Here is a 15,564-nt window from a genome sequence, read left to right on the forward strand (position 1 = left end):
TGTCTTCTTGTAGCGCTGCAGGTTGTGTCCAGAACCAGAGGAAATACTCAGAAATGATAATAATTCAATCACAGAATAGGAGGAGGGGGCTGCATCTTGGTGTACGGAGGGGACACAGTACACAGAACGAGGGGGCAGGTTATCACATCAGCAGATACATGTCCGGTCCTGTAATCATAGAATCATGGAACAGAAATGTGAGAGAAAACGCACGCGTTACGGAGGCGCTGGTGACGATCAGAGAACTCCTAGAAGACGTGTAATATTCGTGTAGGACTTGTTTGGGTGGGGAGGGGGGAGTTACGGTGCATTGGTCCTTTAGAGGGTCTTGTGCTGGTTAGAACATGGGCGTAGGAGCTTGGTCAGGATTCTTGGCGGTGGTGTCAGGCAGCTACTGAAAGGGGCCTCATTTTTATCTTTGCAATGTCTCTCAGTCCGCCACTGGGTTACAGTTTCCTGTATAGGGTATTTCATGGGTGGGGGTGAGGAAGGGTATAAAGATATTCCTGGCAGGTAAGTTCTGACCCAGAAGCTTCACCTGTTCTGTCACATTCCACATCTCCACCTTCTCAGACGTCATTGGTTTTTTACATTCTTGTTTTTCCTTCTTAGTTCCCATCATCCCGAGTTACCTTTACACCATGACACATGAATCCAATAACAGTGACGTCCAGGAAAGTGCGAGCCCACCCCCCACGTCCAGCAGCTTCCAGACCATCTTCTCTTACTACGACAACACAACTCTGGTCACAGAGAGGTCACGACTGCAGGGGGTCATCACGGTACCAACCCAGGCGCCTGGACCGTCCAGCACATCTCCACCCGACGACTGCCCCAAGAGCGACTCCACCCTGCTGAATGAAAATGTCAAAGTTGGTTTACTGTTCGCATCAAAGGCAACGGTTCAACTGCTGACCAATCCCTTCATAGGTCCCTTGACTAACAGGTACTAAAACAGAGTAAAAAGGACACGGCGCCACATTGTGCAGATCAATTTGTAGTATAAATGAGCAAAAATGATAATAAATGCTCACCTATGAGGATGCAAATTACTGGCATGTAATTGCAATGTGAAGGAAAGCTGCAGCCAATCCCAGCGCAAAACTCCCAGGGAGATGGCAAAAATGATAGCGAATAAAAATAAAAAACGGGATTATAAAGGCGCTGCTTAGTAAGATGAATAATGAATTTATTGGACAGTCTTAGAACAGATGCTACGCGTTTCAACGCCGGACCGGTGTCTTCATCAGGCACGTCAAACAGACAGTAAATGAGCACGTATATATACAGAAATAATGTAGTCTTAATTGGGCCAAATTCAGACCAACCTACTGGTCAAAAAACCGCCAAAAAAACGGGCAGGTCAGAGTTCAAAGCGTACAGATTGCAAATAGTCATAATAACAGAGATGACTAAAATTACTCAAATAGCTGAAATAATCCTAATGATGCAAAGTTGTATGAGAAATGAATAGTTAAAAACATACGTGAAAGACAAGAATTGACACGGGAAATAATTATAGGAACGGTGGACTAAAAACGTGTTAACAATAAGAATACACCGCGCCGTAAGGAGACAATAAGAATACACCGCGCCGTAAGGAGACAATAAGAATACACCGCGCCGTAAGGAGACAATAAGAATACACCGCGCCGTAAGGAGACAATAAGAATACACCGCGCCGTAAGGAGACAATAAGAATACACCGCGCCGTAAGGAGACAATAAGAATACACCGCGCCGTAAGGAGACAATAAGAATACACCGCGCCGTAAGGAGACAATAAGAATACACCGCGCCGTAAGGAGACAATAAGAATACACCGCGCCGTAAGGAGACAATAAGAATACACCGCGCCGTAAGGAGACAATAAGAATACACCGCGCCGTAAGGAGACAATAAGAATACACCGCGCCGTAAGGAGACAATAAGAATACACCGCGCCGTAAGGAGACAATAAGAATACACCGCGCCGTAAGGAGACAATAAGAATACACCGCGCCGTAAGGAGACAATAAGAATACACCGCGCCGTAAGGAGACAATAAGAATACACCGCGCCGTAAGGAGACAATAAGAATACACCGCGCCGTAAGGAGACAATAAGAATACACCACGCCGTAAGGAGACTATAAGAATACACCACCCCGTAAGGAGACTATAAGAATACACCACGCCGTAAGGAGACTATAAGAATACACCACGCCGTAAGGAGACAATAAGAATACACCGCGCCGTAAGGAGACAATAAGAATACACCGCGCCGTAAGGAGACAATAAGAATACACCGCGCCGTAAGGAGACAATAAGAATACACCGCGCCGTAAGGAGACTATAAGAATACACCACCCCGTAAGGAGACAATAAGAATACACCACGCCGTAAGGAGACAATAAGAATACACCACCCCGTAAGGAGACAATAAGAATACACCACGCCGTAAGGAGACAATAAGAATACACCACGCCGTAAGGAGACTATAAGAATACACCGCGCCGTAAGGAGACTATAAGAATACACCGCGCCGTAAGGAGACTATAAGAATACACCGCGCCGTAAGGAGACTATAAGAATACACCGCGCCGTAAGGAGACAATAAGAATACACCGCGCCGTAAGGAGACAATAAGAATACACCACGCCGTAAGGAGACTATAAGAATACTCCACGCCGTAAGGAGACTATAAGAATACTCCACGCCGTAAGGAGACTATAAGAATACACCACGCCGTAAGGAGACTATAAGAATACACCACGCCGTAAGGAGACAATAAGAATACACCACGCCGTAAGGAGACAATAAGAATACACCACGCCGTAAGGAGACAATAAGAATACACCACGCCGTAAGGAGACTATAAGAATACACCACCCCGTAAGGAGACAATAAGAATACACCACGCCGTAAGGAGACAATAAGAATACACCGCGCCGTAAGGAGACTATAAGAATACACCGCGCCGTAAGGAGACTATAAGAATACACCACGCCGTAAGGAGACTATAAGAATACACCACGCCGTAAGGAGACAATAAGAATACACCACCCCGTAAGGAGACAATAAGAATACACCACGCCGTAAGGAGACAATAAGAATACACCACGCCGTAAGGAGACAATAAGAATACACCACGCCGTAAGGAGACTATAAGAATACACCACACCGTAAGGAGACAATAAGAATACACCGCCCCGTAAGGAGACAATAAGAATACACCGCGCCGTAAGGAGACAATAAGAATACACCGCGCCGTAAGGAGACTATAAGAATACACCGCGCCGTAAGGAGACTATAAGAATACACCACGCCGTAGGGAGACAATAAGAATACACCACGCCGTAGGGAGACAATAAGAATACACCACGCCGTAAGGAGAGAATAAGAATACACCGCGCCGTAAGGAGACAATAAGAATACACCGCGCCGTAAGGAGACAATAAGAATACACCGCGCCGTAAGGAGACTATAAGAATACACCGCGCCGTAAGGAGACTATAAGAATACACCGCGCCGTAAGGAGACAATAAGAATACACCACGCCGTAAGGAGACTATAAGAATACACCACCCCGTAAGGAGACAATAAGAATACACCACGCCGTAAGGAGACTATAAGAATACACCGCGCCGTAAGGAGACAATAAGAATACACCACGCCGTAAGGAGACTATAAGAATACACCACCCCGTAAGGAGACAATAAGAATACACCACGCCGTAAGGAGACAATAAGAATACACCGCGCCGTAAGGAGACAATAAGAATACACCGCGCCGTAAGGAGACAATAAGAATACACCGCGCCGTAAGGAGACAATAAGAATACACCGCGCCGTAAGGAGACTATAAGAATACACCGCGCCGTAAGGAGACTATAAGAATACACCGCGCCGTAAGGAGACAATAAGAATACACCACGCCGTAAGGAGACTATAAGAATACACCACCCCGTAAGGAGACAATAAGAATACACCACGCCGTAAGGAGACTATAAGAATACACCGCGCCGTAAGGAGACAATAAGAATACACCACGCCGTAAGGAGACTATAAGAATACACCACCCCGTAAGGAGACAATAAGAATACACCACGCCGTAAGGAGACAATAAGAATACACCACGCCGTAAGGAGACAATAAGAATACACCGCGCCGTAAGGAGACAATAAGAATACACCACGCCGTAAGGAGACAATAAGAATACACCGCGCCGTAAGGAGACAATAAGAATACACCGCGCCGTAAGGAGACAATAAGAATACACCGCGCCGTAAGGAGAGAATAAGAATACACCACCCCGTAAGGAGAGAATAAGAATACACCGCGCCATAAGGAGAGAATAAGTATACACCACGCCGTAAGGAGACTATAAGAATACACCGCGCCGTAAGGAGACAATAAGAATACACCGCGCCGTAAGGAGACAATAAGAATACACCGCGCCGTAAGGAGACAATAAGAATACACCACCCCGTAAGGAGAGAATAAGAATACACCACCCCGTAAGGAGAGAATAAGAATACACCACGCCGTAAGGAGAGAATAAGTATACACCACGCCGTAAGGAGACTATAAGAATACACCACGCCGTAAGGAGACTATAAGAATACACCACGCCGTAAGGAGACAATAAGAATACACCGCGCCGTAAGGAGACAATAAGAATACTCCACGCCGTAAGGAGACAATAAGAATACACCACGCCGTAAGGAGACAATAAGAATACACCGCGCCGTAAGGAGACAATAAGAATACACCACGCCGTAAGGAGACAATAAGAATACACCACGCCGTAAGGAGACTATAAGAATACACCACGCCGTAAGGAGACTATAAGAATACACCACGCCGTAAGGAGACAATAAGAATACACCGCGCCGTAAGGAGACAATAAGAATACACCACGCCGTAAGGAGACAATAAGAATACACCGCGGCGTAAGGAGACAATAAGAATACACCACGCCGTAAGGAGACTATAAGAATACACCACGCCGTAAGGAGACAATAAGAATACACCACGCCGTAAGGAGACAATAAGAATACACCACGCCGTAAGGAGATTATAAGAATACACCACCCCGTAAGGAGACAATAAGAATACACCGCGCCGTAAGGAGACAATAAGAATACACCACGCCGTAAGGAGACAATAAGAATACACCACGCCGTAAGAAGACAATAAGAATACACCACGCCGTAAGAAGACAATAAGAATACACCACACCTTAAGGAGACTATAAGAATACACCACGCCGTAAGGAGAGACTAAGAATACACCACGCCGTAAGGAGACTATAAGAATACACCACACCGTAAGGAGACTATAAGAATACACCACGCCGTAAGGAGAGAATAAGAATACACCACGCCGTAAGGAGACTATAAGAATACACCACGCCGTAAGGAGACAATAAGAATACACCGCGCCGTAAGGAGACAATAAGAATACACCACGCCGTAAGGAGACAATAAGAATACACCACGCCGTAAGGAGACAATAAGAATACACCGCGCCGTAAGGAGACAATAAGAATACACCACCCCGTAAGGAGACTATAAGAATACACCGCGCCGTAAGGAGACAATAAGAATACACCACGCCGTAAGGAGACTATAAGAATACACCACGCCGTAAGGAGACAATAAGAATACACCACGCCGTAAGGAGACTATAAGAATACACCGCGCCGTAAGGAGACAATAAGAATACACCACCCCGTAAGGAGACAATAAGAATACACCACCCCGTAAGGAGACAATAAGAATACACCACGCCGTAAGGAGACAATAAGAATACACCGCGCCGTAAGGAGACAATAAGAATACACCACGCCGTAAGGAGACAATAAGAATACACCGCGCCGTAAGGAGACAATAAGAATACACCACCCCGTAAGGAGACTATAAGAATACACCACCCCGTAAGGAGACAATAAGAATACACCGCGCCGTAAGGAGACTATAAGAATACACCGCGCCGTAAGGAGAGAATAAGAATACACCACGCCGTAAGGAGAGAATAAGTATACACCACGCCGTAAGGAGACAATAAGAATACACCACCCCGTAAGGAGACTATAAGAATACACCACCCCGTAAGGAGACAATAAGAATACACCGCGCCGTAAGGAGACTATAAGAATACACCGCGCCGTAAGGAGAGAATAAGAATACACCACGCCGTAAGGAGAGAATAAGTATACACCACGCCGTAAGGAGACAATAAGAATACACCACCCCGTAAGGAGACTATAAGAATACACCACGCCGTAAGGAGACAATAAGAATACACCGCGCCGTAAGGAGACAATAAGAATACACCGCGCCGTAAGGAGACAATAAGAATACACCGCGCCGTAAGGAGACAATAAGAATACACCACGCCGTAAGGAGACTATAAGAATACACCACCCCGTAAGGAGACAATAAGAATACACCACGCCGTAAGGAGACTATAAGAATACACCACGCCGTAAGGAGACAATAAGAATACACCACGCCGTAAGGAGACAATAAGAATACACCGCGCCGTAAGGAGACAATAAGAATACACCACGCCGTAAGGAGACTATAAGAATACACCACGCCGTAAGGAGACTATAAGAATACACCACGCCGTAAGGAGACAATAAGAATACACCGCGCCGTAAGGAGACAATAAGAATACACCACGCCGTAAGGAGACTATAAGAATACACCACGCCGTAAGGAGACTATAAGAATACACCACGCCGTAAGGAGACAATAAGAATACACCGCGCCGTAAGGAGACAATAAGAATACACCGCGCCGTAAGGAGACAATAAGAATACACCGCGCCGTAAGGAGACTATAAGAATACACCGCGCCGTAAGGAGACAATAAGAATACACCACGCCGTAAGGAGACTATAAGAATACACCACGCCGTAAGGAGACAATAAGAATACACCACGCCGTAAGGAGACAATAAGAATACACCACGCCGTAAGGAGAGAATAAGAATACACCGCGCCGTAAGGAGAGAATAAGAATACACCACGCCGTAAGAAGAGAATAAGAATACACCACGCCGTAAGGAGAGAATAAGAATACACCACGCCGTAAGGAGAGAATAAGAATTCACCGCGCCGTAAGGAGAGAATAAGAATACACCACGCCGTAAGGAGACAATAAGAATACACCACGCCGTAAGGAGACAATAAGAATACACCACGCCGTAAGGAGACAATAAGAATACACCACGCCGTAAGGAGACTATAAGAATACACCGCGCCGTAAGGAGACTATAAGAATACACCACGCCGTAAGGAGACAATAAGAATACACCACGCCGTAAGGAGACTATAAGAATACACCACGCCGTAAGGAGACAATAAGAATACACCACGCCGTAAGGAGACAATAAGAATACACCGCGGCGTAAGGAGACAATAAGAATACACCACGCCGTAAGGAGACTATAAGAATACACCACGCCGTAAGGAGACTATAAGAATACACCACGCCGTAAGGAGACAATAAGAATACACCACGCCGTAAGGAGACAATAAGAATACACCACGCCGTAAGGAGATTATAAGAATACACCACGCCGTAAGGAGACAATAAGAATACACCGCGGCGTAAGGAGACAATAAGAATACACCTCCCCGTAAGGAGACAATAAGAATACACCGCGCCGTAAGGAGACAATAAGAATACACCACGCCGTAAGGAGACAATAAGAATACACCACGCCGTAAGAAGACAATAAGAATACACCACGCCGTAAGAAGACAATAAGAATACACCACACCTTAAGGAGACTATAAGAATACACCACGCCGTAAGGAGAGACTAAGAATACACCACGCCGTAAGGAGACTATAAGAATACACCACACCGTAAGGAGACTATAAGAATACACCACGCCGTAAGGAGAGAATAAGAATACACCACGCCGTAAGGAGACTATAAGAATACACCACGCCGTAAGGAGACAATAAGAATACACCGCGCCGTAAGGAGACAATAAGAATACACCACGCCGTAAGGAGACAATAAGAATACACCACGCCGTAAGGAGACAATAAGAATACACCGCGCCGTAAGGAGACAATAAGAATACACCACCCCGTAAGGAGACTATAAGAATACACCGCGCCGTAAGGAGACAATAAGAATACACCACGCCGTAAGGAGACTATAAGAATACACCACGCCGTAAGGAGACAATAAGAATACACCACGCCGTAAGGAGACAATAAGAATACACCACCCCGTAAGGAGACTATAAGAATACACCACGCCGTAAGGAGACTATAAGAATACACCACGCCGTAAGGAGACAATAAGAATACACCACGCCGTAAGGAGACTATAAGAATACACCACCCCTTAAGGAGACTATAAGAATACACCACGCCGTAAGGAGACAATTAGAATACACCACGCCGTAAGGAGACTATAAGAATACACCACGCCGTAAGGAGACTATAAGAATACACCGCGCCGTAAGGAGACTATAAGAATACACCGCGCCGTAAGGAGACTATAAGAATACACCGCGCCGTAAGGAGACAATAAGAATACACCGCGCCGTAAGGAGCCAATAAGAATACACCACGCCATAAGGAGACAATAAGAATACACCACGCCGTAAGGAGACATAAAGAATACACCACGCCGTAAGGAGACATAAAGAATACACCACGCCGTAAGGAGACAATAAGAATACACCGCGCCGTAAGGAGACTATAAGAATACACCACACCGTAAGGAGACTATAAGAATACACCGCGCCGTAAGGAGACAATAAGAATACACCGCGCCGTAAGGAGAGAATAAGAATACACCACGCCGTAAGGAGACAATAAGAATACACCACGCCGTAAGGAGACAATAAGAATACACCGTGCCGTAAGGAGACAATAAGAATACACCACGCCGTAAGGAGACTATAAGAATACACCACGCCGTAAAGAGACAATAAGAATACACCACGCCGTAAGGAGACAATAAGAATACACCACGCCGTAAGGAGACAATAAGAATACACCACCCCGTAAGGAGACAATAAGAATACACCACCCCGTAAGGAGACAATAAGAATACACCACGCCGTAAGGAGACAATAAGAATACACCGCGCCGTAAGGAGACAATAAGAATACACCACGCCGTAAGGAGACAATAAGAATACACCGCGCCGTAAGGAGACAATAAGAATACACCACCCCGTAAGGAGACTATAAGAATACACCACGCCGTAAGGAGACTATAAGAATACACCGCGCCGTAAGGAGAGAATAAGAATACACCACGCCGTAAGGAGAGAATAAGTATACACCACGCCGTAAGGAGACAATAAGAATACACCACCCCGTAAGGAGACTATAAGAATACACCACGCCGTAAGGAGACAATAAGAATACACCGCGCCGTAAGGAGACAATAAGAATACACCGCGCCGTAAGGAGACAATAAGAATACACCGCGCCGTAAGGAGACAATAAGAATACACCGCGCCGTAAGGAGACAATAAGAATACACCACGCCGTAAGGAGACTATAAGAATACACCACCCCGTAAGGAGACAATAAGAATACACCACGCCGTAAGGAGACTATAAGAATACACCACGCCGTAAGGAGACAATAAGAATACACCACGCCGTAAGGAGACAATAAGAATACACCGCGCCGTAAGGAGACAATAAGAATACACCACGCCGTAAGGAGACTATAAGAATACACCACGCCGTAAGGAGACAATAAGAATACACCGCGCCGTAAGGAGACAATAAGAATACACCACGCCGTAAGGAGACAATAAGAATACACCACGCCGTAAGGAGACTATAAGAATACACCGCGCCGTAAGGAGACAATAAGAATACACCACGCCGTAAGGAGACTATAAGAATACACCACGCCGTAAGGAGACAATAAGAATACACCACGCCGTAAGGAGACAATAAGAATACACCGCGCCGTAAGGAGAGAATAAGAATACACTGCGCCGTAAGGAGAGAATAAGAATACACCACGCCGTAAGGAGAGAATAAGAATACACCACGCCGTAAGGAGAGAATAAGAATACACCGCGCCGTAAGGAGACAATAAGAATACACCACGCCGTAAGGAGACAATAAGAATACACCGCGCCGTAAGGAGACAATAAGAATACACCACGCCTTAAGGAGACAATAAGAATACACCGCGCCGTAAGGAGACAATAAGAATACACCACGCCGTAAGGAGACAATAAGAATACACCACGCCGTAAGGAGACAATAAGAATACACCACACCGTAAGGAGACAATAAGAATACACCACGCCGTAAGGAGACAATAAGAATACACCACGCCGTAAGGAGACAATAAGAATACACCACGCCGTAAGGAGACAATAAGAATACACCGCGCCGTAAGGAGACTATAAGAATACACCGCGCCGTAAGGAGACAATAAGAATACACCGCGCCGTAAGGAGACAATAAGAATACACCACGCCGTAAGGAGACTATAAGAATACACCACGCCGTAAGGAGACAATAAGAATACACCACGCCGTAAGGAGACTATAAGAATACACCACGCCGTAAGGAGACTATAAGAATACACCGCGCCGTAAGGAGACTATAAGAATACAAGACGACCACAAACAATACGGTGGCTGGTGGGGTCAAACGGCGGTGGGGTCAAACGGCGGTGGAACGCCTGGTGGACCGCAAACGCGAAAAATCGTGAGGCACTAGAAAAGAATACAGGGGAACGAAAAAAAGGGGGGGGGAGGAGGGGGGAGGAGGGGGGGGGAAAGAAACCAAAGGAGAAGTAATTGAATGGACAGTAAATGAAAAATGACTAAGATTGTGATGCAAGAAAGACGGGCTTACATTGTCCGGAATAATATATGGATAACGCAATATATGAGGAGAAATGCGGAATGTGTGTATATATATATATATATATATATATATATATGTAAGAGGACTGTATATATATATATATATATATATATATATATGTAAGAGGACTGTATACTGTATATATGTAAGAGGACTGTATATATATATATATGTAAGAGGAGTATATATATGTAAGAGCACTGTATATATATATATATATATATATATATATTTAAGAGGACTGTATATATATATATGTAAGAGGACTGTATATATATGTAAGAGGACTGTATACTGTATATCTGTAAGAGGAGTATATATATATGTAAGAGGAATGTGTGTGTATATATATATATGTAAGAGGACTGTATATATATATATATATATATATATATATATGTAAGAGGACTGTATGTATATATATATATATATATATATATGTAAGAGGACTGTATATATATATGTAAGAGGACTGTATACTGTATATATGTAAGAGGAGTATATATATGTAAGAGGACTGTATATGTATATGTAAGAGGAGTATATATATATATATGTAAGAGGACTGTATATATATATATGTAAGAGGACTGTATATATATATATATGTAAGATGAGTATATATATATATATGTAAGAGGACTGTATATATATATATGTAAGAGGAGTATATATATGTAAGAGGACTGTATATATATATGTAAGAGGACTGTATACTGTATATATGTAAGAGGACTATATATATATATATATATATATATATATGTAAGAGGACTGTATATATGTAATGGCAGGAAGGAGGTGAAGGGAAAGTGAGCCCTAATCTACCCACCGCCCTGTCCCTGCCTACTTGCAACGACCCGCCCTAGGCGACGAGGTACAACTGGGCGGCGGTCCCTACGCTGGCTAAGTGCACAGGAAGACAAACAGGGAACACGCAAGGGAAGGGGCAGTAGCCACGGAACGCCACGAGGAAACGGGGCGGCGAACGAACAGTCAGGACCAGGACGAAGTGAGTACACCCGAGCGGGCACGGAGACAGAAGCAAGCCAGGGGCAAAGCAAAGCAGGTCAAGCAGAACTGCAGCAAGGCAGAAGCACGGCAGAAGCAGGCTGGAGCAAGCAGCAGTGGGGCCAGGAATCCAAAAGAATTACAAGCACTGAGGGAGAGCACAGGGCAGGTAATAAAGGGCAGGGGGCGGAGCTAACTCCGACAGTCCAGGCCGCGATAGGCTCTCCCACTCCTGAGCCTGCCACCCTGGTTGGTGGGAGATGGTGTCAGTCGAACAGGTCTGGCCTCAGGTGTGGATTGATTAATCCCAGGAGTATAGCTAGATGAAGTACCTGGCAGATCCCTAACAGTACTCCCCCTTTTATGAGGGGCCACCGGACCCTTACTAAGGGGACCCGGTTTAGTGGGGAAGAGGAGGTGGAACCTCCTGATCAATACCCCAGCGTGAACATCACGGGCAGGTACCCAAGTCCTCTCCTCCGGCCCGTATCCTCTCCAATGGACCAGGTACTGGAGGGAGCCCTGGACCATCCTACTGTCCATAATCTTGGCCACCTCGAATTCCACCCCTCAGGGGTGAGAACGGGAACAGGAGGTATCCTCGAGGGGGACCAGGACGGGGAGCAGCGTTTAAGGAGGGAGGCATGGAAGACGTCATGTATGCGAAAGGATGGGGGGAGCTCCAGACGGAAGGATACAGGGTTGAGGACTTCAATGATCTTATAAGGTCCAATAAATCGGGGAGCAAACTTCCTGGACGGGACCTTAAGGCGCAAGTTCCTGGACGACAACCAGACCAAATCCCCGACGACAAACCGGGGGTTAGCAGAACGTCTACTATCCGCCTGAATCTTTTGTGCGCTCTGGGACGCCTCTAGGTTCTTCTGAACCTGGGCCCAGACAGTGCACAGTTCCCGATGAACCTCCTCTACCTCAGGATTATTGGAACAACCAGGGGAGACGGAGGAGAACCTTGGGTTAAACCCGAAATTACAGAAAAACGGGGAGACCCCTGACGAGTTACTGACCCGGTTATTCAGGGAAAATTCAGCGAGGGGAAGGAATGAGACCCAATCGAATTGACAGTCAGAGATGAAACACCTTAAATATTGTTCCAGGGATTGTTGGTCCTTCCGTTTGGCCATTAGTTTCGGGATGGAAGGCGGAGGAGAAGGACAGATCAATCTCCAACTTTTTACAAAAAGCTCTCCAAAATAGGGAAACAAATTGTACCCCTCTGTCAGAAACGATATTGACTGGGGCCCCATGGAGACGCAGGATGTGTTTCACAAACAAAGAAGCTAACGTCTTGGCGTTAGGTAGCTTCTTAAGGGCACAAAGTGGCACATCTTGCTGAAGCGGTCGACTACCACCCACACCACCGACTTGCCCTGAGATGGAGGCAAATCGGTGATAAAATCCATGGAGATATGGGTCCAAGGTCTCTGGGGGATGGGCAAGGAACGTAGTAGGCCCGCAGGTCGGGACCTAGGGGTTTTGGACCTGGCGCAAACCTCACAAGCGGCGACGTAAGCCCTAACATCTTTAGGCAACCAGGCCACCAATAGTTTCTGGTAATGAGGTGTTTGGTGCCCAAGATGCCAGGATGACCAGATAGAGCGGAGTCATGGTTTTCCCCTGAGTACCCTCAGCCGGTATTGCAGGGGAACAAACAGTTTGTCCCAGGGACGTTCCCGGGGGCTGTACCCTGATCAGCCGCGATATCAGAAGCTAAATCAGAATCCGTGGCAGAGACGATTATACCAGGGGGTAAAATACAAGCAGGATCCTTCTCGGAAGGAGGATTGGCCATGAAACTACGTGACAGAGCGTCAGCCTTAATATTCTTGGACCCAGCCCTATAGGTAACCAAGAAATTAAATCTGGTAAAGAATAGTGCCCACCGAGCTTGTCTAGGATTAAGCCTCCGGGCCGATTCTAGGAAAACCAGATTCTTGTGATCCGTAAGGACCGTTACCTGGTGTCTGGCCCCCTCCAGGAAGTGCCGCCACTCCTCAAAAAGCCCATTTAATGGCTAGAAGTTCGCGGTTGCCAATATCATAGTTACTCTCCGTGGGCGAAAACTTCCTAGAGAAGTAAGCACAGGGACGGAGATGGGTGAGGGAGCTGGTACCCTGGGACAAGACGGCCCCCACTCCCACCTCGGAAGCGTCAACCTCCACAATAAATGGCTCCTCTTGGTTGGGCTGAATCAGCACGGGGGCCGAGATAAAGCACTTCTTGAGAGTCTCAAAGGCCTGGACGGCCTCAGGGGGCCAATGGAGGACATCGGCACCCTTGCGGGTAAGGTCCGTAAGAGGCTTAGCGACGACCGAGAAGTTGGCAATAAATCTCCTGTAATAGTTGGCGAACCCTAAAAAACACTGTAACGCCTTAAGGGAGGCAGGTTGGACCCATTCCGCCACAGCTTGAACCTTGGCAGGGTCCATGCGGAATTCATGAGGAGTGAGGATTTGCCCTAAAAATGGTATCTCCTGTACCCCAAAGACACATTTTTCAGTCTTAGCAAACAGATTATTCTCCCGAAGGACCTGGAGCACCTTCCTGACATGCTCCACGTGGGAGGACCAGTCCTTGGAAAACACCAGTATGTCATCAAGGTACACAACAAGAAAATTACCCAGGTACTCTCTCAGGATTTCATTAATAAAATTCTGGAAGACAGCAGGGGCATTACACAACCCAAAGGGCATGACCAGGTATTCGAAATGACCCTCGGGTGTGTTGAACGCAGTTTTCCACTCATCCCCCTCTTTGATGCGGATAAGGTTATATGCCCCCCGTAGATCGAACTTAGAAAACCATTGGGCTCCCTGAACCTGATTAAAAAGATCCGGAATCAAAGGAAGTGGGTACTGGTTCCTTACGGTGACCTTATTCAGGTTACGATAATCAATGCACGGCCTAAGACCACCATCCTTCTTCCCCACGAAGAAGAAGCCAGCACCTACAGGAGAAGTCGAGGGGCGAATGAAACCCTTGGCCAGGCATTCTTGGATATACACCCTCATCGCTTCACGTTCAGGACATGAAAGATTAAATAATCCTACCCTTAGGAAGCTTGGCACCAGGCACCAAATCGATAGCGCAATCGTAATCTCTATGGGGGGGCAACACCTCGGAGGCCTCCTTAGAAAACACATCGGCGAAGTCCTGAACAACTCAGGAAGCGTGTTTACCTCCTCCCGGGGGGAAATAGAGTTAACAGAAAGACATGACATAAGACATTCATTACCCCATTTAGTGAGATCCCCAGTATTCCAATCAAATGTGGGATTATGCAACTGCAACCAGGGAAGGCCTAAAACCAGATCAGACGATAATCCCTGCATCACCAGTACAGAGCACTGCTCCAAATGCATGGAGCCAACCAGGAGTTCAAAAACAGGAGTATGCTGAGTAAAATAACCATTAGCAAGGGGGGTTGAGTCGATTCCTACTACAGGGATAGGATAAGGTAAATCAATAAAAGGCATCTTTAGAGACATAGCAAATTCCACAGACATGATATTAGCAGATGAGCCAGAATCCACGAAAGCACTGCCCGTGGCAGACCGGCCAGCAAACGAGACCTGAAAGGGAAGCAAAATTTTATTGCGTTTCACATTAACGGGAAATACCTGTGCGCCCAAGTGACCTCCCCGATGATCACTTAGGCGCGGAAGTTT

At 46.2% G+C, this 15,564-nt stretch overlaps 1 protein-coding gene across 1 annotated transcript in view; it reads left to right on the plus strand.

Moving 5' to 3' along the window:
• Positions 1–617: 617 nt before the first annotated feature.
• Positions 618–15,564, plus strand: part of LOC142701490 (synaptic vesicular amine transporter-like) — a gene marked incomplete at its 3' end in the record, with an annotated part of 41,397 nt that continues 26,450 nt past the window's right edge. Inside the window, exon 1 of the mRNA XM_075848146.1 lies at positions 618–946. Within this exon, the coding sequence (XP_075704261.1) occupies positions 642–946 (305 nt within the window). The remainder of the gene's footprint in view (positions 947–15,564) is intronic.

The sequence above is a fragment of the Rhinoderma darwinii genome, unplaced genomic scaffold (genome assembly GCF_050947455.1).
Source record: "Rhinoderma darwinii isolate aRhiDar2 unplaced genomic scaffold, aRhiDar2.hap1 Scaffold_2097, whole genome shotgun sequence".
In the NCBI taxonomy this organism is placed as follows: Eukaryota; Metazoa; Chordata; class Amphibia; order Anura; family Rhinodermatidae; genus Rhinoderma; species Rhinoderma darwinii.